The 24,771-nt window shown below is 36.4% G+C and overlaps 2 protein-coding genes across 2 annotated transcripts in view; both read left to right on the top strand.

The window, feature by feature from the left end:
• The first annotated feature begins 2,502 nt into the window (after window positions 1-2,502).
• LOC112126540 lies at window positions 2,503-16,872 on the top strand. Its single transcript, XM_024225829.1, has 3 exons — window positions 2,503-2,577; window positions 6,870-7,188; window positions 16,519-16,872. The coding sequence occupies exons 1-3, from the start codon at window positions 2,503-2,505 to the stop codon at window positions 16,839-16,841; spliced, it is 717 nt and encodes a 238-aa protein (XP_024081597.1). The 3' UTR covers window positions 16,842-16,872.
• A 1,380-nt stretch (window positions 16,873-18,252) lies between these two features.
• LOC106662058 (receptor-type tyrosine-protein phosphatase N2) overlaps window positions 18,253-24,771 on the top strand; it is a 66,834-nt gene continuing 60,315 nt past the window's right edge. The window contains exon 1 of the mRNA XM_024225820.1: window positions 18,253-18,448. The gene's annotated coding sequence lies outside the window, so the exon portion shown is untranslated. The remainder of the gene's footprint in view (window positions 18,449-24,771) is intronic.

Below are 24,771 nucleotides of genomic sequence, written 5' to 3'. Positions count from 1 at the left end.
TTGAGTACCTCACTTATTATCAATCTGCCCAAAGTTAGATTAATCACAAGAGCTATTTAACAGGAAATGTTGGATTGCCTAGTGGGCCTTACTAGATAAGCTCTCAAATTCTAACCATTGGTAATACACAGCAGTATTAAACTCAGAGCAAACACGCTCATTAAATAAAATGTGGAACGAAGAATTCCTTGATAAGCTATGATTTTATACATGATAGTTTTTTACCTATAATAAAAAGATAATATGCAATTCATTCATTCAAAGTTACAAAAACGAAATACGCAATAAAGTAGGACAAAAAAAGTTGTTCTTGAAAAACCGACCCACGTTTGTTTTAAACACCCTTTAAATTCCTTAAATAAGTATTTTTATGGGAAGCCAAAACTACACATTTTTGGGCTGCATCAGCAAGGAGCAATTTTTGTTCTGCGATGTCTGGCTTACCGCTTCAAAATTCATACCACCACTGGATTTTATCAAATACCCACGATGTTACGACCGTTCGAAACCTGCATTTCCTCTCTTTGAGCAAATATCCTCAACTTTTGATTTATAGGCTATTGTAAGTGAAAAAATAAGGTTGAAATCCACAAAACTATCAAACTTTTTATTTTATAAGTCCGGTTCTGATTTATATTCTAATACCAGTGCTATTAAGTATAGTTTATGGGGTTCTAAACCCCTGTAATGTTTCCGGAGATAAGTGGAATTGTTTTAAAGTTATCCAAATATATAGGCTACCCTGAAAAACGGTCCGTGATCTTCAATTGGTGGATTTAGACTAATTATGTCATGGTAGATGTGGTCAAACCGAAATATTGGAATTGATCTAGTTCATTCGCGACAATCCTTCGTCACAACTGACCAGATAAAACATATTTCTGAATTCACTAGTTTTCGTGGTCCGCTTGACCAATTAATATCGTTCAATTAATTAAGGTTTTTAGTTGAGATAAAAAAGTCAGTGTCGCGAGCGGGATTCGAACCCACGACCTTAGGCTCAATGCGCCGCTGCTCTACCACTTGAGCTATCGTGACTTCGATCCACTCAGGCACTAACTTCCTATCTCAACTCCACCTTTTGAATTTTCCCTCCTTTTCGCCATTTTTCCAAGTGATCTGCTCCTCCCATCAATGCTGACGTGCGCCTTCACCCTGGTCAATCTCCGATACCACATGTCATGGTTTCTTACTTTCGACCTGAATAGCTCTAGTAAGACTCCCAGTTAGTTAGATTCACAAGTTTGTCAATTGGGACCTTACTGTCTCATTTTAATAAATTTATGTTTTTATGCTTGAGTTATTTCAAGGTCAATTGCCCACTCCGCTTTTCTGATCAACCCAATTGTTTTTAATTAATTTGAGTAATTTACATTTACCTTCGGTATTTTTATTATTATTCAATTAATAAATCTTTACGTAAGGTATTGGTTGAGATAAAAAAGTCAATGTCACGAGCGGGATTCGAACCAACGACCTTCGGCTAGATACGCCGCTACTTTACCACGTGAGTTATCGTGACTTCGGTCACTCGGAAAATTCGAAAAGTTGGGTTAAGACGGGAAGTTGGTGTCCGAGTGGACCGAAGTCACGATAGCTCAACTGTTAACGTAGCGGCGTATCTAGCCGAAGGTCGTGGGTTCGAATCCCGCTCGTGCCACTGACTTTTTTATCTCAACCAATACCTTACGTAAAGATTAATTAATTGAAAAAAGTTATTCGGTCAATCGGACCACGAACTCTAGCGGATTTATTATTATTTTAAAAAATAATATATGCACATCCTCCAATGCCTTTCATTTTGCTTTCTTTTGTGAAAATGATATAAATCTGTCAAACTGTAGGGATTCTATTTGTCGTTTATTGAAACCTTAATCGTTTCTGCTGGATGTTTCATGTTTGAAACGTTAACGGTTTGTCAAGTTCGCCTTCTATTTCTTTTATATTTGGATATTCTCTTGATATCAGAAACAATACACTAATTTTTCTTATTTTTACACTAATAGAAAATTAAATTAAAAAAGTCGAGGTCGGAATAAAAATCTTCTAGAAAAATATTAATAGTCCATTGAATTTGAGTAAGTGCGTTCTTGATGAGTTGTTTTTTCTAACGAACAGAAATTTTGCATCGAGTTATTTTCTGTTAACGAGTTAATGGGTTTCATAACTTTTCCAATTTACTTGTATTGGTAATTGTATTAATTTAAAGGTCATTAAGAAATAAAGACCTTACCATTTCGTAATTTAATTTAACGATTTGGTTGAACCGTAGTGTTGTTTATCAAGTTGAATTTTCTCATCGTGGGTCTGAACGAAACCAGATTGTCTCATTTTTTCTTTTATAATACAAGTAACAAATCCTGTTGTATTTTTTACCCCTTGAGGGCTAACCCAATTTCCTGGGTGATTTCTGCTCTAGTAATCGTGGGAAGGAGGGAAGAACGTGATGGGGGGAGGTGTTTATAATTCAAGCTGCACAGGTCTGCAGGTCCTATCTTTGAGATGTGGCTGCGAAGTTTGTCGACAATCGCCGCCTGCGCTTTACTTACAGCGGCGGATAATAATCATATCAGACAGGTAGGGCAGATTATGTTAAAATTGATCTTTCGGTTATATAAAGGCGAAGGGCTTTTTGCTAAAAAAAATTAAATTAAATTAAAAAGTTAGGTGGCATATGCTCGTTTGTAACTTTTGATTATCAAAGTATATCACGAAAATAATCAATTTTATACTTATCATCTCTAATTATTGGATACATTTTTCACACAAAGGGCGACTACGGAAGCACTTTTTGTTCAAATAATATAACAGACGAGACCGAGCTTTCTTGCCAAGCTAAGAGCCAAAAATAAATATTTTAACTTAAATAATTTTTTAAAACATGATTTTCTGTCTTTTTTGAACATGTACTTCAAGATTATTATGTCAGTCGGTTTGATTTTTCCGAGGATAAGAAAATAATATGTAAGATTGTATCAAATGAGATGAATTATACAGGCTGTTCGGCTACTCGTGTTACAAACTTTGCCAGTAGATTCTACATTCAAAATGGAACCAAAAAATCTTAATTAAGTATGGTCCCAATCTCAGCGGATTCGGAGTTATTACACTTTTTCCGATTTTTTAAGATTTCACGATCTTGCTGCAAATAAACAATGATAACTCCAAAACTATAAGGTTTTCGATAAATCTGTGATACCATTGAAAACTACATTAAATTTTCAATAAGATGTGATTAATATTAAATTGTAAAGTTTGTGAAATTAGCGTTTTAGTAGCGAGAACTTTGGAAAAAAAAATTTTTTTTCAAAGTTGAAAAACTTGCTATGGTAAATTTGAACTACTAATTCCAAACCTAGAAACAAGTAAATTTCAGAAAACTTACTCCCTTTAATATCGTTTTTAGGGGTGCAATTTCTTTTTTAATTGCTTTTTTCAAAGATGAAGAAATTGATGGAGGAAAGGAAAAAAAACGCGGCTGAGAGATTGGTAAGGTGGAAAATTAAAAAAAATAAAAACTTAATAAAAATTTTTTTAATAAATTTATTAAACGTTATCGGAAATGTAACGTAGTTTTCAATGGTATCAACAGATTAGTCCAAAACCTTGGTAGTATCCAAAGGTTGGAGTTATCATTGTTTATTTGAAGCAAAATCGTGAAATCTTAAAAAATCAGAAAATGTGGAATAACTCCGAAACTGTTGAGAATCGGCCCATAGTTAATTAGTACTTTTTGGTTCCGTTTTGAATGTAGAATCTACAGGCAAAGTAGATTAGACGAATAACCCGTATAAAATGTCAGACGCTTGAAGAAACTTGTGATGAATGACTTGCAACTTCACGCCCTAACATATCCAAAAATGTCACCCTCTTGTAAGAAAGTTTTGTCTGTTCAACTTATTAATTATATCAAGTCGCGGCCGTTTAAGTAAAGACTATTCACAATACTATTTGTTGATGTAGTAAGCCTTCGCCATTCCCAGCTTCACCATACTGAAGTTAGGTGGCTGATTTGTGCGAAAGCACTTTCACGATTACATAAATTACGTGCTGAAGTCTCTGTTGATGGACAGCAATTGCAAACTGGCCAACGTTTTCAATGATGAGGAGATATAACGAATTTATAAGATATTTTCATTAAAATGATTGAGGAGTCTTTCTTTGCAAGGGAAGAGCCTTTAGCCTTTTACCTTTAGCCTCCTTCAAAAGAAAAATCCAGTTTTTGGTTGATTCTATTGAGAAGGACTTTATCTGTATTAAATGATTTTTTTTTAAAGAAAACAAACTCAACCTGGCGAATGTCACATTGATTGATGAAATATGCGAACAACTACGAAGTTGGAGGTTGTCCTTTGAGCACTACTTCCCAACAGCTAGATACAATGATGCAAGCCATGAATGGGTGGTCAAGGAGTTTTCCATTTTGAAAAAGCCAACCAGTTTATATTTAACTGAACACGAATGCTTCATAGACATTAGTTCATGCTCCACCTTGAAATCTATTTTCCTCCATTTTTGGCTCCGTCTGAATCACAAAAAATTTCAACTACTCGTTGAAAAAGCAAAACGTGTTCTTTCAGTTGTCACAACATACTTATCCGAATCCGGATTTTCAATCTATACAGCCATTAAAACTAAATACCAAAGCTAGATGCTGAACCCGACATATATTTTTTTAACTCTTTTATTCGTTGCGGGCTTTTTATATTTCTTGGTTTCCTTTTCTGGAACTGTACAATCAACAAACTCATTTTCTTTCTATTGATATTGAATTCTTTTTCTTATATCAATAAAAAGAAAATGAGTTTGATGGTTGTCTACTTGTCTGTTGTAAAAAGAAACCCAAGAAATATAAAATTTCAAATATTATTTTTTGAAAATAAAACCCTCCCAATATTTCGGAAAGAGGAATTCGAATTGTCGCGAACATACAGTACAATAAATTAATCTTTATGTGAGGTATTGGTTGAAATGAAAAAGCCAGTGTCACGAGCGGGATTCGAACCCACGACCTTTGGCTAGATACGCCGCTGCTCTACCAATTGAGCTATCGTGACTTCGATTCACTCGGACACTAACTTCCCATCTCAATCTACCTTCCAATAAATAAAACCAAGAATATTTTCACTAAAGCACTGCGTGGCTATTTCAACTGTAGCCGAGAATCCTGATTACACGACATTGGAAAAATATCAAAAAAGAGGGAAAATTCGGACGGTAGGTTGATATGGGTAATTGGTGTCCGATTGGAACGAAGTCACGATAGCTCAAGTGGTAGAGCAGCGGTGTATTTAGCCGAAGGTCGTGGGTTCGAATCCCACTCGTGACACTGGCTTTTTCATTTCAACCAATACCTTGCATAACGATTAACTCATTGAAAGCAGTTATTTGGTCAATCGGACAACCGAACTCTAATGGAAACAGTGCAATATTTAGCTCCTTCCGAAATTACGCTTCAGGTTTCTTGGTGATGGAAAAGCAACTGATCCGTATCTCCTCAATAACGAATAAACGTTATGTGGTTTACTCTGGAAAGATCAGGAAATTTCTGGGAGTAAACTCGACTATACAACGCGCAATACCACCCTATCAAAAAAGCAGTCATACAAATCAAGTCGCTATTGATCGAAAAAATATGCTCTTCGGTTTATTTTGAATGGAATACTCAATGTAACGAATAGGTACTATTATTAAATTTGTTTACTTCCAGGTATTAAAACTTCATCTCATAATGCGAGTCTGATAAAGAATATCAGAATGTAAACAATAAAGGCAATTAATGTTTACTTTTGTAAAGAAACAAATTATTAGCATTAACGATTATTCGGAGAACGTGAGTTGCGGTCTGGTGTGACGTAGGTTTAAGAAAAACATTTTCTTTATCGTGCCAACGTTTCGATCTTTATTGAGATCATCTTCAGGGCTCAAAGTGTTTGTTTTCTGTGTAGATGTATCATTCTTGTCTGTCGTGTTGACAGTGCTATTAACATTAGCATTAAAGACGAAACAAATGAAATGCGTTTTTTTTCACAACTTTATCATTTTTTGACCAATTTAATAAACAAACAAATCCGATTGCACCAATGTTTTTAACGTAAAAACTCCTTTAAAATGATGTGTCAGGATGTAGTGGATCGTATTTGAAATTGAACTGGGCCTGGGGTACCCTGGTCTCCAAAAATAGTTAAAAATTAGAAATTAGACTAAAAAAATACTAAAAACTATTTTTTTGGAAAACGCCATTGGTTCAAAAGAAATGAAGCCGGGCCATCTAAAAAGGACACCCTAAAAATAGATAACTGCGTGATAAAATAAAATAATTAAAAACCCCATGAATTAATTTTACAACCCAATAATTCAAATGCAGGGTAAAATCAACTTTGGCTTTAGTTGTTACATGAAGTCCTGAAAATGGATCTAACAGGGCCGACACATCGAATAATACGTTTTATATTAAAATAAATAAAAAAATCTTCCCTGGCCGACTAAACAAAAGTATTAATTTAGTTTAGTTCAATACAATTTTTAACAATTAGACATGCCAGATCAACACAATTAACAACAGTTTAGAAGGTTTTCTATCAGTATTCTAAGGTCTTAAACAGTAAATTTTCCGAGCAATTTATCTTCTTTAGGGGATACAATTTCCTCCTCTGGACTTCGCAAACCTCAGGAAAACTCACCCTCCGATAGCCAACCGTACTGATTTATCATTTATCATGTTTGTCTAGTCTTTGTGATTCATTTTCCGAAATATTTTAAGATTCAGCAGGAGCAAAAACGCTTTGATTTTTGTATATCTAGACAAGTTAAAATCTCGCATTTTATTTAAAAAAACACGTCAAATGTATTTGTTTTGTTTTTGGAAGGTTTTCGGTAAAAGGTGCACCGGAATCGATTATTCCCTGGCCTGTTTCAAGTTGGATCTGCTTCGTCTCCTCACCCAATTCAAGGACAAGACTGAGTTCAGGATCGCACCGGGTATAGCTCTCGTCGGGACCGAAGAAACGTCGAGATTTTCCGACGTTATCGGTTCCAACGTTATGAAACCGAGGACAAGCAAAGAATTGGACGAGTATTTGAAAGCAGCCGTGATGCACTACCTGGGCACCATGAACCTCACATTGCAGCTCGGAGAATCGAGGATACTAAATGAAATCACTGGCTACACGAACAGCATTGGGAAAGGTAAGAAATAATAAAAGAAAAGTAAGAGTTATTCAAGGCCTACACTAATCCAATGATTGCCTTTTATGACATAAATATTTTTCAAAATTTAGCTTATATACTTCTAAAGATATGGTGAAGCCAAGAGGCCTTGTTACCATACTCTTAGAATTACTACGTTCCAAAATCTAAACTTCAAAACCTTATGGATAAGCCACATGATTATCCACGGTTCATAATCTACAGTAATTCATGGCAAACATATATGATGATGATGATGATCATATGATCTTTCTTGGCTTATTGTGTTTTTCCTACTACCTTAGTTCAGATTCAATTCACTCGATCTTTCTTTTCAGAAGTAGTTTGACATCGACTGCTATTGCCGCAATTCTTTTCCCAGGATCTTCTTGGAGCCCTAGGTCATGTTTGTATTGAGAAGTTGCTTCACATTCGGAATATGGGTGGCAGTACATTCTTCCCCATTGCATAAGCTAATAATAAGATTATCTTTCAATTAATTAATCTTTATGTAACGTATTGGTTGAGATAAAAAAGTCAGTGTTGCGAGCGGGATTCGAACCCACGACCTTCTGCTAAATATGCCGCTGCTCTACCACTTGAGTTATCGTGACTTCGATCTACTCGGACACCAACTTTTCATCTCTACCCAACCTTTCGAATTTTCCCTCCTTTTTATCTCAACCAATACCTTACATAAAGATTAATTAATTGAAAGATGTTATTAGGTCAATCGGACCACGAGATCTAATGAATGTGAAGATGTTTACTCAGATGACCGGTATAGGTCATCATCACTCTCCTGAATCACACTCTGTCATATTGTCGAAATATGCTTGTCAGTTTTGGTGATAGTGCTTTAACCTGGGCAGCTTTAGAGTTCGCCCATTTTTCCCTGGTGGTTTTGTGAACCCATTCGTAGATCGTTGAGTATGTGTTCTGTATTGTATGTGTTCTGTGTATATGTTCTGGGCCCCTAACCTTGCAGATCTGGCAATGTCTGGATGTTCATTACCCAAAATTTCCTTTGTGTCCCAGGTATTGTCAATTTGTGAAGTTTTCTCAGGTTTGGGAGGTTTTGGATGCATTCACCGACTAATATGAATGTCCTTTGTACGCTATTGTTTTTAGGGCTGCTTGGCTGTTTGATCGTACAATTTTTTTTAATCAGTGGAACCCCTTGTAATATTTTCTGTGTAACAAGCATTAAGGCATATATGGCTCCTTGAAAGACCGAGGTGAATTTATATAATGTGTTTCATTGCTCATATTTAGCGCTTGTCTACATTACCTATCAGGTTCCTGTACTGGGGAGTCTTTGTAATACATTAAAACTTTATTGGATGTGTATAGGGTATCTGACTTGTATTCTCGAAATGTTTAATCCCGTCCCAATTTCTTTCTTTTTGGAGTCTGTTCATGCAGATGGGATAGGGGCCAGAACTCTTCTTGAAGGCTTTCCCTACATTCAGGTTTAATAGTGTTCGCAAGGCAGCTGATGATGTAGTTATTACCCCTGTAATTTGCCAACCTTTGTACATTGCCTTATTTTTAGGAAGGTTGTTTCTGTTGTACTTTAATTCGCCAGATTAGGTCTTATTTTGCAAGGCTTTAGACCTCCAGACTTTTGTAGGGTCTTTCTTGTGGCCATTGGTCCACCTCTTTTGCCGGAGTTCCATGTTAAACATTCATGGCCCCTTAGCTCCTGTTTCGAAGTCTTGTGGTGACTGCCTTTGGTTAATTATAGTTCCACTAGGTGTAGCCTCTCCTTCGACAAGGGTTCCGCTTCCCATGCGGCATCCAATGAGCTTGCAGTACTCTTGTGTATAAGCAGGAGCTCAACCTGCCTAAAGCAGATTCGTCAATGCAATCTTACCACACACTTATGGAGCAAACGGCAAGCACTAGGCAAGGGTAGCTAATAGAACTGATGTTGCTATCAGCTGCACGAGGCCCTTCGCTCGGTACCGAAATTATCCTGCTACATTAGTCATCCAATCAACAGTTCCACCAAAATCACAGTATCTAAACCTACTTCTGCTTTCCTTTCATAAAAGTAGTTTCTTTGCGCATTAAATCATAAACCATTAAATCAGGTTACTCGTGCGATAGCACTGCTGGTTCGGATGCAGTGAGATAGGCGCTTTTCTGAGAACTCTACTTTTGACGCCAGCTCATTCTTGATAATCGTACAAGAGAGTTAAGCAGGTGATCGACATTAGGCGTTTTCTTTGCTTGCCTCCAGCATTAGCCATTGCTCTGGATTGCCACCATGAGAGTTCAGTAGTTATTCTTTTGAAGTATTCCATGTTAATATTTAGTAAGAGTACAACAGAATTGAGTAGGTGATCGATATTTGGTGTCTTCTTTGCTTGCCTCCCGCATAGCCATTACTCTGGATTGCCACCATGAGAGTTCAGTAGTTATTCTTTTGAAGTATTCCATGTTAATATTTAGTAAAAGTACAACAGAATTGAGTACCTGACCAATAACAAGTCTCCAACATTAGCCATTAGTCTGCTGTTTACTAGTTTCGTTTGCTGTTTTGTGCTCTCACAACTTCACCTTATTCGGCCTTACTTCCAGAATTCATGAATTCCTTTGTCCGAATTAATCGCCGACATGTACTTCCCGTATTATCAGGATTGCCATCTAATATTCATGTCAATAAATAATTGTTTCTACTTCAAAGTGTTTACAATCCGATTATTGTTTCTCTTTCTTTTTGGGTCTCTGAAGCAGTGGTTTTAGGACAGATTCGTTTTCCCTTCGATTTAACCCTTTATAAAGCCCTCGCCAGATTAAATGTTTTCTCAACTCAGAACGCAATGCCCCTGAATAAATATTATTAAAGAAGCACTCTCTTATTTGTAAAACTTTTAATTAAACAAATAAAAAATTACTATTTTATAGTGTTCTGTTTAAAAAATTGTCAACAGTCTACTCATCACGCAGTTAAATACGTCCATTTCAATAACTGAGGATTTACATAATTTTAGTTTCTTAAATTTGACGAAAATGCACACGAATACAGCTTGGTGAATGTTTTTTAGAAGCTTTCCGTCATTTTTCTTGTTGTACAATAAAACAAAAATAACAATGTTTGGTGATTAGTGACCGTTTGTCGATAATTATTCAGAATCGTGAGAGGCGGTCTGGTGTAGGTTTTAGAAAAACATTTTCTTATCGTGCCAACGTTTCGATCTTTCATTCACTAGTTTTTGTGGTCCGCTTGACCAATTAGTTTCGATCTTTATTGAGCCCTGAAGATGATCTCAATAAAGATCGAAACGTTGGCACGATAAAGAAAATGTTTTTCTGAAACCTACATCACACCAGAACGCATCTCACGATTTCTGAATAAACATAATACTCAATCGTTTATTGTAAATAGAAGGGCTTAATTTAATTATATCCTTGGACTCTATCCCAGAGGTACACCCATGTTACTAGTCTACTAATATTCCTTACTAACTTTCTTATCTATTTCGTATTTTCCTTCAGAGAGGGAGAAACATAAATTTTTAACATAATGTATACAATATTTGCATTATTTCTCATGCTAACTCATGCAGGATTTATACTTAATTGATATTGAATGTGTCAAAACTTAACTTTAAATAGTTTTCCTATTTCTAACTGTGCATTAGAAGTAAATTATAGTAGCACATTGCTACCTCATTCTTCTCATCGTTTTTCAACATTGTCGAAGAAAAAAAGCCTTTCCCGCTAAAGCCTATACCAGATTATAAACTATGTAAATGGTGTAAGACTATTGTTTTAAATCTGCGGGGTGATGGATCTAGTTTTGTCGTTTCCGTCATTTTGGTCCGCCCTGCCTCGCTTCTGTCTCTGCTTTACCCAATTTCTTTAGATGGTCGTTATGAGGGCAATGACCTTTACACCGAAAATATAATTTTCTTCACATACTGCCTGCTGAAAGAGAGGAACACCTAACTTTCCTTTTTGAGAGATTAGTAAATCTGCTTTCGTCCAGTAATTGAATTTTTCTTTCTCAAGCATTTTTTCAGTTCCACCTTTAGTGCTTCTGCACCTAGTTTTCATGGTGATTGGGCTGCCTCTTTTTGGCTTTTTGATCGGTCTGGTCATTTCCTTGTACACCTTCAAAGCCAGGAACCCACTTTAAATTATAAGTCTCCCAGACTTGTTTGGAGTTAAAATCATATGTATTTATTGCATTTATGATCCGTGCTCCTTCAACATTTTTCTTTATTGATGGGATTTGGTGTCCGAGTGGATGGATGTCACGATAGCTCAAGTGGTACAGCAGCGGTGTATTTAGCCGAAGGTCTTTGTTCGAATCCCGCTCGTGACACTGGCTTTTTCATTTCAACCAAACCTTATATAAAGATTATTTAATTGAAAGATGTTATTTGGTCAATCGGACCTCGAAATCTAATCAATTTAATAAGTTAAATGAAGTATATCTTCATTAAAGCTCTCCGTGGCCATTTCATTTGTCGCCGAGAATCAAATAGATTACAGGACATTTAAAAAATGGCGAAAAGGAGGGAAGATTCGAAAGGTTGGGTTGAGGTGGGAAGTTAGTGTCCGAATGGATGGAAGTCACGATAGCTCAAGTGGTAGAGCAGCGGCGCATTGAGCCGAAGGTCGTGGGTTCGAAACCCACTCATGACACTGACTGTTTTATCTCAACCAATACCTTACATAAAGATTATTAATTGAGAGATGTTATTTGGTCAATCGGACCACGAAATCAATGAATTTTTCTTTATGTTTTTCCTGTGCACAGAGTTAGATTGCATGAACCTCAATTTGGAACATTGCTGGGATTAGTTGAAGGGATTTTACTATGGTATAATTCGACCCTTTTACCCCTACACCTACTCTCGGTTCCATTTTTGATCCTACCCTGTTCCATATTAGGCCCCCATAGTGAAACTGAAGGCAGCCTTTCTTCCTAAAATCTCTTATCTATGATCACTTGGAAGGTTCTGTCAAATTTCAAAGTTTTCTTCTCAATTGGTGAGGTACCGTTATAGCCATGAGCTTTCATATGACTCTCCCCAAAATTTTGTGATGGTTCTTTATACATCAACTGAAGATTTGCAACGTGCTCTCTACCGGATATGACTTGCAAATCTCCTAAGCAACATTTAGTTAATTGCCTATGATGGTACCCAATGCAATGAAAATATAGTGGAACAGGACGCTTACTTTCCTTGGGTAGTGCTACTTACTCCTCCTAAGAATGGGACAAGGTCCGGGCTTTTACAAAAAAGTTATAGCAACCCAGTGTAGACATATGGAAGCTATTGCAGCAGAAATGAAATTTCTTACAGATAGTCAAGGGATGTACATTGAGGGACCGGATTTGATGCCATCCACGAGTAGTTGGAAATATACTCGTGGATGGAGCAAATCAAAGAATATAAAGAAGTATGGCTTTACCTAATCGTATGTACGAATCCGGACGAGTTAGTAGCCTAGTTATCACCGAGATAAAGGAAGGCCACGTCAACCACCGTTGTAGTAAAGACGGAGCAGCTGAAAGCCCAATCCCTGAAGTGGTGAAGAAGAGAAGAAGAAAAAAAATAACAATGCTGTTGCATTTTCCTTTAAAGTAAAGAACAAAGTTTTGAAATGATATCGCGACGTACTAGTAAAAATCTCAACATCATCAAATTTTAGGCCATAACTGATTCCTTTTTCTATTGTATTATTTATTAACCACTCTTTTCGCGATTTCTTTCTTTATTCCTTTGGGCCGATAAGAAAGATAAAATAAATAAAGTGGCAGAACAAATTTGTGCCAAACCGTCGGTAGATCGAAGAAGACACTGAACCACTTAGTTCTGGAGGTAGCGTTTGTTTCTGGAAAAAGATCAATATTTTTCGGAACAATTTTCACAATCTGGACAAGCCGTCACGAATCACTGCCAAATGGAACACGGTTCACACCTAATGAATCAAAATCTAACCGTCTTTCTGACGGATGACGCAGGCTCAACGGGGTGTAACAAGGTTGACACGAGGACCTATTGGTCTAAATGACTTTTGGTTACGGTTAGGTGGAACGTAAGCGAACAACCGTATCATCGGATCTGATTATTGTCCTCCCTTCCGTGAGGCATTAACCCCGTTCTTCCTGAACCATTATAAACGTTCTTTCGATAAATCAGATTTCGCTGTATCAGAGGTTTTCTTAACTTTTCGATGCCAAGCTAAATCTGTAGAGAGGTGAAAATTCTGTACTAGAAATTATTTTTCCGGGACGTTTTTCTGAGAGAACTTTTCCATTAGTCTCTGGTAGTTTAATAACACTCACGAATTGTGCTAGTAATTCAAAACGCTCGTTAACCCTTTTAGTAAGTAGTAAATTCCTCCGACTACTCTTGCCCGTTAAATTTCACAGTACAGCCTTTTTTGCTCCCTTTCCTATGGTGATATTCATATTTCTTTTTCTAAAATTAATTATAATTACCTCTTGACACGAGGATCAATTCATTCATTTATATTTGTATTTTTTCTTCTAAATTAAAATGTTATTCAAAATACAACCCATTGTGATCCACTGTTATTAGTCATCTTTCAGCCGGTTGCTCGAACCCGCACTTACAAATTTCAGTTCTGAAAAAATTTTAATTGTTCACCATTAAACAAAGTGGGCCATGGTTCGAACAATTACTAATCTGACGGACGCGAGGTTTCCTCTTGACTGGGTGACAGAAGACAGACAAAAAAAAAAAAAATTTTTGGGTTTAGTTTCAAATTTTTACCTTTTTTGTAGAAAAAATTATACAGGGTACCTCAGGCCAAGTTCAACACCAAAATTTCAAATACGACTCAATACATCCTGATACATAATTTTAAAAGATTTTTAAGCTGAAAACAACGGTGCAATCGGATTTTAAATTGGTCAAAAAATGACAAAGTTTGAAAAAACGCGTTTCTTTTGTTTCGTTGTTAATTCCAATAATTTGTTTCTTCGCTAAAGTAAACATTAAATGCCTTTATTGTTTACATTGTGTCATTGTTTGTCCAACTCGCATTGTGACATCAAATCTTAATTCCTGGAAGTAAATAAATTTTTCAATAGTGCCTATTCGTTACATTCAGTATTCCATTCAAAAATTTCAAATACGACCCTATACATCCTGATACGTCGTTTTACAGGGTTTTTAAGCTGACAACAATGTTGCAATTGGATTTTAAATTGGTCAAAAAAATGACAAAGTTATGGCAAAGTCATTTGGTTTGCTATTTATTAATCACATTTCATTTTCGACCTGCCTGCCTTGCGTAAAGATGCAACTTACCCTTTTTAACCGGTACTCAGAGCAATAGAGTCAGGGAAGATGGATTGAAAAGCATTTTCTATATTTTGCCGCAGTTCTTCAACCGAGTGGCTGAGTTATGATTTGTGCAGACATTGTTTTTTAAATGGCCCCATAGAAAATAGTCAACTGGAGCTAAATCGGGTGTCCGAGGAAGCCAAAAGATCGAGCCATGAGGTCATATCCACCTATCCCGGAAGTGACGATTCAAATAACGTCTCATTTGTGTGCGGGGGCATCCATCAAACTGAAGAGTCAGTCGTTGATGCTGAGGAACGTCATCTAATTGTCTTGGTAATACCTCCCCCAAAAATTGAGGGGTTGATCACCATTTAAATTATAGGCCCAATTAATTAATTCATTTATTTTTATTTCCACACAAACGTTGATATTGTGAACCACCTGATGATGATAAGAGTACGAAATTCACGGATTTTCTTCTCACCACGTTCGAAAATTCGAATTATGCCATTAGAGGTGAATTTGGATTCATCAGGCAATAGGATGTACGGAAGAACGTTTTCTTGTGCCTCCCAAATCGACATTTGTGCAAGGAACGTTATACTGTCATAATGAGAGTTCCGAAGTCCCTGGACCAGATGAAAGCGATACGGCTTAAAATCTTAAGTACGCAGTACATCTCTAATTTTATTTTTTGAAAACCAAAAACCCTTCCAACATTTCGGTGAAAGGAATTTTTCGATTTACGAGGATATTCGCGAACATACAGTAAAATATTCAGCTCCTCGTCGAAATTACGCTGCCGGTTTCTTGGCGATGGAACAGCAACTGATCCGAATCTCCTCATATAAGGAATAAACGTTTTGTGGTTTTACTCTGGGAAGATGAAGAAATTTCTGGGAGTACAATATGCAGAGACTGGAGGAGCCGTTGACCTTCATCTGTCCATTTACCAGGGTCACACAATGACATTCTTTCGGTAAATTCCCACAGCACAAATTAAAAAAAAAAGATTTTTGCAAGTTTTTCTACCCTTTTCTTGGATTGCTTCATAGTGGACACTTCTCTTTACAACTTTTCCCATGTCATGTAAACAATGACTTACTGTGGTTTTCTTCGGACTGCCTGGCAAGTACTTGAGTACTTTGGCTTCAATTTGGTTGTAGAATTTCTTCAATATTCATTGCTAGTTGTTCTAAACCCTTTCCAGATATATGTATCCATTGGTTTATTTATTAGCCATTATTTATTTCTAATCTGTCAGTAGTCTTCTTCATAGTGGGCAGTCTACTGCTCATTACGTTTCCCATGCCGTGTAGATGTTGATTTACGTGTTTCTTCGACACTACGCCTGACAAGTAGGTAATTTTGGCTTGATTTTATCCTATAGCTTGCTTTAAAACCTCTACAATATTCATTGATATTCGTCACCAGGTATCTGTACACCTGTTGTTCACACGATGACAAATAGTGGCTTACGACTAGCCACACTCCATAGCAAGTAAGTGAGTGCAGTTGGTTTGATTTGATCCTACAGCATGTTGTAGAGCCTCATCCATTAATTGACGTCCGTACATTTTTACTCTCTCAGCGGATTGCTTCATGTTGGACCAGTCTACTGTCCCTTGGTGTTGTATATGTTGTCTTACAGTGTTCCTCGACAGTCCACATTTTTTGGTTTACGAGTCCATCTGAATGAATTTGATGCTTTAGGCTGTTATAGAATTTTACAGGTCGCCTTGAGCCCTTCTTCTTTACCAAGGACTTATCTTTTAAATTCTTTCAAGCAATGTTGCACCAGGATAGGTTTACACATTTCCCAAGCTGCTTCAATGATTCTGTAAATTACTTAATTACCTGATAGTAATGAATTGAAGAAACAAATAATATGAGCTATTAAAGCTAGTTCTGATGACCTGCACGACGGCGAGCAACACAAACTGTTTATATTTGGGGACGTCAGGACTGATGTGACAATTAAGAACATTGTTCTTGGACAACCACCGCAACAAATTAACCTCTATGGAAGTTCTGTTTGATCTGTTGACAGGAAGAGGTAAGAAGGCCAACTGGTACTCCATCTTCTCCGTGGCGTTGGTGAGCTTCGCTTTGATCGCCGCGTTATCCGGCAAAGCGCTTATGATTTCCATCTTCGCGATAATGATGTCCGGCTTGGCCGCCCTACGCGGTGGCGGCGGCGGAATCTTCGGAGCACCCGGCGGTCGCATAACGCAGTACGACATCGTTATGAAGCCTTCGGCGTACGCAGCAGAACCGCCCCATTTGTACGACCACCACGACCACCAAATAGCAGACTACGCCTCGCCTTTCGCCTTCGCCAGGCGAACGGCTCATCAAAACCAACCACTGTAACAATTCTGGCAATTCTGAACTGTTGTATATACTGAACTGCCTGTTACGACTAGTTTTTAATGTAGATGTAAAAATAAATATTTATTTGATTAATTTAAAAAAATTGGATACTTTTTTATGTTATTCCAGGATCCTATTTTTAAGCTAAACTTTTTCTCATTTATGACTTTTATGTTGAACAATTAACATTTCAAATAGTGTTATACCATGCGTAAGTGACGTAAATTATAAATATCAAAAATGAGAGCAGCATTTAATGTAACATTGCCAAGAGTCTTGATATTGGAGCCATTTTACAACATTTAACTACCTCAGGTGGGATTAAAATGTTGAGAATAGAAGACAAAACAATAGCCATTTACTCTGAACGTCAAACTGAACTAAAAGCACTCGCCCAAATGAAAGCAAGATCACGTACAGCACAAAACTGCGTGAGTAAACTGGTAAAAATAGGAGTAGAGAAAATGATCACAAGTTAACAAATCAAACGAACATGATGAGGATATCCCCCATGCAGGTTCTGTAAAGAGCTTTCATTTGCACATGGGCCACGTAAAACTGAGGAGCCAGTATCAAGTTTCTGCAGGCTAATTAAAGTTATGAGGAAGAATATAACAGTACAATTTGACGAATGCAGTGCTTAGAACATAATCTAACTATACCAGGCTGATTGGCTTTAGATGTCTTTAGCGATCTTTCTTTTGATCAACTATTGAATCGGTAGGTTGAATCTGCGACGAAGAAATCCTATTAGCTAAGTAAAAACTGTTTTAATAGCGTGATTGAAAGCACTTGCAAATGATTGCTTAGATAAGGCGGTTGTCGACCTTAAACAGGGCTAGGTCGAGAGGACTGTTAATTATACTAGTGGTTTGTATCTGCATGTAGAAAACTCTTTATTAATTTCGATATTTATAATTAGCTTGGGATCAAATTTAATGACAAGCCGTTCAGAAATGACAAGTGATTGCAATAATCCACCCTGTTGCTTGGTTAAAGGCAGGTCTTTCAATGCAGTGAAGGGTAAGGTGCTGGCATCTGAACTTGAACTCTGAAAACAAATTATCTGATATTTCGACATCTTTATGTCCGTTAATATGTTTTTAATAGCGGCTTTCGTTAGTTGTACTTATTCATAAAGTGGTCGAGAAAGTTTGTTATACATTTTCTGGAGCTGGAATTACAGGTGGTGTTTTATAGCGGATCGACTTGGAGAAAAATCGGGAGATCTGTTTTGACCGAGGTCATGAGTATGAGTTTGGTTGATGGGCAATCGACCCTCGAACTAGGCCGCTGCAATATGAAGACACTTCGACCTGTCTCGCATTTTTTACATCAGTTCACTATTTGCCAGGCTGGGAGTCGGGAAACGTGGGCGTTCACATCAACAAGTAGTTTACCGGATCAATAATGTCTCTGTGACGTCACAGGAGGAGTTAGTTGGTCCGGGTGGTCAGAAGGGGCGCTAGACCCCAGAAGAGAAGACGTCCCGGATCCCGTACCCGTCTGCAGAGGCCCCGATTTCAAAGGGCCAGACAGGATTCCTGGCGGTGACAGGGGCAGAGCCCCCGCCCCGAGCGAGAACGCCCTGGGGACACAGTCGTCAGGTAAGGACAACATTATCGGGCCGAGACCCACCCTCGCACAACATATGTTTACGTCTGCAGTCCCTTTTTCCCCATTTACCCATTTTGGACACTTTTTATGGTAATGACAGGTTTAAGTCGGGCATCGATTCACTTCCAATGTCCTTAGCCTTCAACCGTTTATGGTTATGGCCGGTTTATTTTGACCGTTTCACTTTTTGATTCTGCCAGGGCCGTCTGCCCCGTACATGCCTAGTGCACCTTCTTTAACCATTCACACATGAAACACAATTATTTATCGAGTCCCAAATTGCCCTTTTAGCCTCAACGTGCGATAAAATCTACCTTGCACGTACACTCAGATATAAATAAACAAATCCAAAGCCTGTCAGCATAATCAGGTGAAGAAGAATCATGAATCCAGATTGATCAAATTTATTAACGACCAACAATTCCTGACACTTTTTTTAATTACCAAAGCAACTCTTTATGGAAAAATCATTATACGGCTAATTTTAGAAGTGTTTTATTGTTTCATAACAAATCGATAGTTTGCGCATTTCGTCTTCTGACCTGCAAATCTACAATTGGCCTCTTACTAAACTTTCTGTTATTACGTATTTCATTGTTTTGAAATTAGATTAAACCCTCCTAACAGAAAGTTTACTAACTCACGTCCATACATCAAAAACCTTAATCGTTCTCACTTGCAAAATATTATCAAGACGCAAAATTGAACAGTTCCATTGTGGAACAGAATAAACGGATTATTGCATTCCAAATTACTTCTGAAACTTGGCTTGAAAGTTTCAAACGGAAGATAATAATAACAAGGCTGTAAATGTTTTGGCATATGGTACGTAGGGAAACCGCATAGCGGTAACTTCTCGTTGACACGTAAATTGAGACATGTGGAAAGGATTGGTAGAGTTTTTGTGTAAAAGGTTTACTCTATTGCTGTACTTCTGGAACAAAGGGAATAATAAGGACTTCGTGTAAGGTGAAGTTTTATACATAAAAAGAAAGGTGAACAATTTTTCTTACGACTTTGATTGCTATGTTTGGAGTTGGGAGTTGGAATGCTTGGTTGACCACGGAGTTCGATACCACAAGTTCACATAGATTTGAGAATGTTGATGTATATTTTTTAGTTAAGAGGAAGTTTGGGCGACTAGTATGATATTGGGTAGGATGCACTTCATCTTCCACAGAATACCAGGGTGCTGAACCCTGTCAAAGGCATGAGCAGTGTAAAGGAACACACCCGGACTGCTTCTGCCCAAGAGAAGATGAAATGACGACCACAGCGCGACATTGATGGATTGTAGAGAATAAGAACCTAAATCCAAATTGGTGACCCGGGGTTCATTGATTTTTGATAGGAGTTTCTCGAGAGTTTTACTCATTACAGGAAGTAGACTGACAGGGCAGTAGAATGAAAGAAGATTGACAGATTTGGTTGGTTTATGAAAAAGAATTATAATGGACATTTTCCAAATGTCAGGAAAAATTGTTGTTCACAGGACAGAATTAATAGATAGCTAGATAGATAGCGAATGGTTTGACAATCAATTAAAAGAATGTAAGCATAATATAACAAGTTACCAAGGGTGCTTCGAGTAAGTAGGTACGAAAATTGTTTTTCAAAAAAACCAATTCGGATTCGTTTTTACCACTCTGTATTAACATTAAATACTCAATTTCATCGCAATCGAAAAATAGGCATTTTTAACTGGATTCAACGGGGCAATTTTTTTTCTCTCCGATCGATGTTCCACTTAAAATTGCACAATCCCTCTGAATTCTATCCAACTTCAACATAATCTAAACATCGATTAGGTTTCGTGGTCCGATTGGCCAAATAAATTCTTTTAAATTACTTAATCTTAATCACTTAATCAATTATGCAAACGTTTTATTTTCATCTCCGGTTGTAATTTATTTAAAGAGGTGACTTTTGTTCCACTACGTGGAGGTTATTAGGTTCCAAACCTCTAAAGCTTCTTGAAGATCGGTTGAATTGTTTTAAAGTTTTCTTCAATTTTGTGATTTTTGAAAAAATCAGAGCAATTCGGATGGCGAAAATTTTTAGAATTTTTTCCATAAAATTTGTAATCAAGGTATGATAAACGAATATCAAGTTTATTTTTTCTAAAAAATTGTTTAGCCTATTTGTTACCTGTTACATACAATTTTGACATAGTGATCTACAAGTAACTAAACAAAGTAACTTAAAATATTTTTATTTTAGTTAGAAACGAAGTTTATATTCATTTTTTGCATTTCCGAAAGCCCCACCGAATTGTATGGTTGGAAAAGTAAAAATATAATTTTTGTTTTTCTGAATGTTTTCGCCATCCAAATGCGTCCGACTATTTTTGGAAATCTCAAAAATCCAGGCACATTCCAAACGAATCCACCGATCTACTGGACACTTCATAGAAACATACAATTTGGGCTTTTGTTAATTTTTATAAGTTGAATCATATTTAATAAGATCCGCCATTTGATTTTCCCATCCTGGGTTAAAAAAATTAAATCGACTAGCATATATAAATAAGATTGAAATACATGTACATCGAAAAAGTAATCAACTTTCAAATAATTAAGGTTTTTAGTTGAGATAAAAAAAAAGAGTCAGTGTCACGAGCGGGATTCGAACCCACGACCTTCGCCTAGATAAGCTACTCTACCACTTCAACTATCGTGACTTCAATCCACTCGAGCACTAACCTCCCATCTCAACCCCACCTTTTGAATTTAGTAGCGGCGTATCTAGCCGAAGGTCGTGGGCTCGAATCCCGCTTGTGACACTGACTTTTTTATATCAACTAAAAACCTTAATTAATTGAAAGATATTAATTGGTCAAGCGGACCAGGAAACTAGTCAATTTAGTAAAAAACTTTTTTTAAACTATTTAAAATATTGTTTTTATAGGGTCCTTTACTAAAACGATCCATTTTTGGCTCACTTAACCGACAGTGTTTTTTCGTTTTTTTCATTTTCGATCCATCTAATCTCATTACTATCCAATAATCCTGAATATTATTTTCTCATTGTAGGTAAAAAATAATCGACTGTATCAGGGGTCTTTTCAAGGAATGATATATTCCGTCTTACAAGGTTTGATAATGCCCCTTGTGGCTGGTCATCTACCTCAAAATCAAAGGACTCTTATTTTATGAATAATTTACTAACACAAATGCAGAGGGACACCTAGATTGTTTCTTTAAAAATAAAAAATATATTTCCTTAAGAAATCTAGTTAGTTATATAAAAAAATATTTTAAAAAATTTCGCTTACAAGATAACAATAATTAAATACTATGAGTATTAATAATATGGACCTGAAGGTCAAAATTAAAACTATCAACTTTGATATCCAAAAGGAAAAAATACCAAAAAATAAAACCATAAACAACAATGGGTCACACAACAGAAGTGATTTGTATCAATAAAAATCAAAGTGGATACAAATCTGATTTGACTGGTTTTCAGCTGGATTTTTTTTTTTTCGTTTTTTGTTCGCAACAGCAGAAATTATATCAACCCTCGGAGTGCCGGTGTATTTGACAAAAAGCCCATTTGTAAGTATGACGGGTTCGAATGCAGGGCCGCTGGATTCGTACCCGGGACCTTTACCTTACAGTGATGAGCGCCGTGTCAACGCCTAAACCGTTGCGGCCACCGACGCCCCCATAGTTTGTTGTTATAACTGATAAATATTAACCTTGAAATACATGCATAAAAGGCAGAAATTTATGTTGTGAAATGTGTTTCAAAATAAATTATGAGTTCCTTGGATGCGTTGGAAAAAACGCTTGAGCACGAGTTTAATATGTTTCTACTTGGTATCACTAAAACAAGTTTAAAATTTTGATTTATCTAGAAATTTGTATTCAGGGATAGAGGTCCAAAAATATCCGCTTTGTATTCTTTTTAGGTGCCAAATACAATTTTGACTTAGGGACCGAGTGACCGAGGAAAGTAGGTTAACATATTTTTGTATATAGTAAACCCCAATAACCCCTAAGTCTAAATCTTTGGGATAATAAAAAATCATTTTTTTCGTTCAAATTTTTCCCTTCCTGCCGTTTTATTTCTTTTTCCAAAATAGCATAAAAGCCGATAGTATGAAATGGCTCAACCGATCTACCGAAAACTTTACGTATATTCAAGACCCTCAAAATTATATCATGTCCTTGACCTCCGTAAATAAATCAGAACCGGAGATATAAAATAAAAAGTTCAAGAAGTATCTAAATCTACAAATTTCATGTTTATTTTTACAACTTACAATTACATCGAAAGCTATAGTTGTTGTTATTGTGTGAAACAGGAACAGTCAGCTTTTGAACGTTCGGACACCCTAATGCCGAGCTTAAATTTATACAATAAGCACGCACTAAATATCGGTTTTGAAGCCATGAGAAAAAAAATTTTCTTTATGAACTGACTCATAATACAAATGTTGATTAATGGTATTAAAACAATAACAAACGAAAAACCGCACAGTTCTTGTTACCTTGTATTATGCCCACCCTTTATTGAGTTTGTGATGAAACGAGAAACTATGAAAATGTGAAACTCCAGCCACAATTGTTGTTTAAAATAAAAAAAAATGCCTCCCTTTCTACGGCTAGAATTCCAATTTTCATGGTTCAAAACCGGCAAACAACACTTTCGTTTACCAAGCTCGCACATTTGACTTTACAATTTAATAGTCCGTATAATGTAAAGTGTTCCGATATGGCTGAGGTCGAAGTGCTTTCATTTCTTCCTTAAATAAGTTTCATGTAATTTTTGTGCAGTATTTTTTAAATTTCTTTGATCGAGAAGCTCTAAATTGTATTCTAATTTACGTTTTAGTGGTCAATTGACCAAGTTACTTCTTTCAATTAGAAAAATTAGAATACAATTTAGAGCTTCTCGATCAAAGAAATTTAAAAAATACTGCACAAAAATTACGACCTGGTAGAGGACCTACGAAGTGGTAGGGCAGCGGCGTATTTAGCCGAAGGTCGTGGGTTCGAATCCCTCTCGTGACACCGACTTTTTTTTATATCAACCAAGACCTTACATAGAAAGAATAGTTGTATTCTAAGTTGACTTTTTCTGCCAAAATGTACCACTGGTTTTCCCAAAATATTCGTTTAGTTACTTTAATTATCGAACTCATGTACATGTTCAGGTTAAATTCAATTCAACCATCAAAATTCAAATAGGGTTTCAAGCTTTGTCTTTAGGCGTTGCTTGTGGAAATTTCGCAAGCCCAATTAAAACATTTCCTGATACCTCAGTTTGTAAAAATAGTGCGCAAAATAATATATATAATAATATAATAAGATGCTTTATTCATGAATATTTGCGAATTAATAATATTAAATATAGTAAAAAAATACACATATATACAGAGAGATACATCATCTAATGAAGGACTGAGGCCGCAATGGTATTTTTCAAAAAGATTCAACCAAATCTGAAAAAAAAGTGTTTTTATAACCGCAGTTTTTTTGCCTGTGTAAATTCGTATTTATTCTTAAATGAAGCATCTTATTATTATTTATTATTATTAATGCGACTTAAGATCCAAACTGCACAGAGGCGTTGGTTCAACAGACAGAAGACAACTGACAGTTAAATATGTGCACTGGAATGTAGGAAAATATGATGTCAAATTTCTTCCCTGGCAAACTCCTCAACGAATAATCAACAAAAATGAAATCTAACACTGCCAAAAAGAACAATTTTATTTTAATGCAATAATAGACCCAAGAATGATAATTGAAATAAAATTACGAAAATGACAGATAACGTTTTAAAATCAAGTAAGAATCGAGAGGTTGAACTGCAGCAAATATTATTTTATAAAATTGTTGCAATATTCAGCCTAATACCTTGTAAAGATGTTAAAGAAATCTCCCCACAAAAAGTCCATGTCCGCTCTTTTATCGGCAGTGAGCATTTACAAGATCAAATGCGTGCCATACATCCCGATTCCCGGAAATACGATTTTGGATTATAAAGGAACATACGATAAGGTTTTCGTTACGAATCGGGGGTTTTCACGTTTTATTATCGATACGCTAACCCTTTCAGAGAATCATGACAATGGATGATATATGACAAAATTGTGTTCTGACGGGATGAATACAGGGTGAATTGCTACTCGTGCTACAAACTTCTCCAGTAGATTCTTCACCCTAAAATGAACAAAAAAGTTCATATTGTCCATGGTCCGATTCTCAACCATTTCAGAGTAATTTCGCTTTTTATCGATTTTGAAAGATATCACGTCCTGGCGTCGGAAAATCGTGATATCTTTTAATCTAAACATTTCTCT

The sequence above is a fragment of the Cimex lectularius genome, unplaced genomic scaffold (assembly GCF_000648675.2).
Source record: "Cimex lectularius strain Harlan isolate CLEC.00 unplaced genomic scaffold, Clec_2.1 scaffold3, whole genome shotgun sequence".
NCBI classification, from domain to species: domain Eukaryota; kingdom Metazoa; phylum Arthropoda; class Insecta; order Hemiptera; family Cimicidae; genus Cimex; species Cimex lectularius.
The sequence above is the reverse complement of the archived record's forward strand: the minus strand, read 5'-3'. Positions and strand labels throughout refer to the sequence as shown.

Coding starts and splice junctions, on each gene's coding strand:
- LOC112126540 (XM_024225829.1), top strand. CDS start 2,503: ATGTGGCTGCGAAGTTTGTCGACAATCGCCGCCTGCGCTTTACTTACA. Junction 2,578..6,869: donor ATAATAATCATATCAGACAG/GTAGGGCAGATT, acceptor TGTTTTTGGAAG/GTTTTCGGTAAAAGGTGCAC. Junction 7,189..16,518: donor CACGAACAGCATTGGGAAAG/GTAAGAAATAAT, acceptor ATCTGTTGACAG/GAAGAGGTAAGAAGGCCAAC.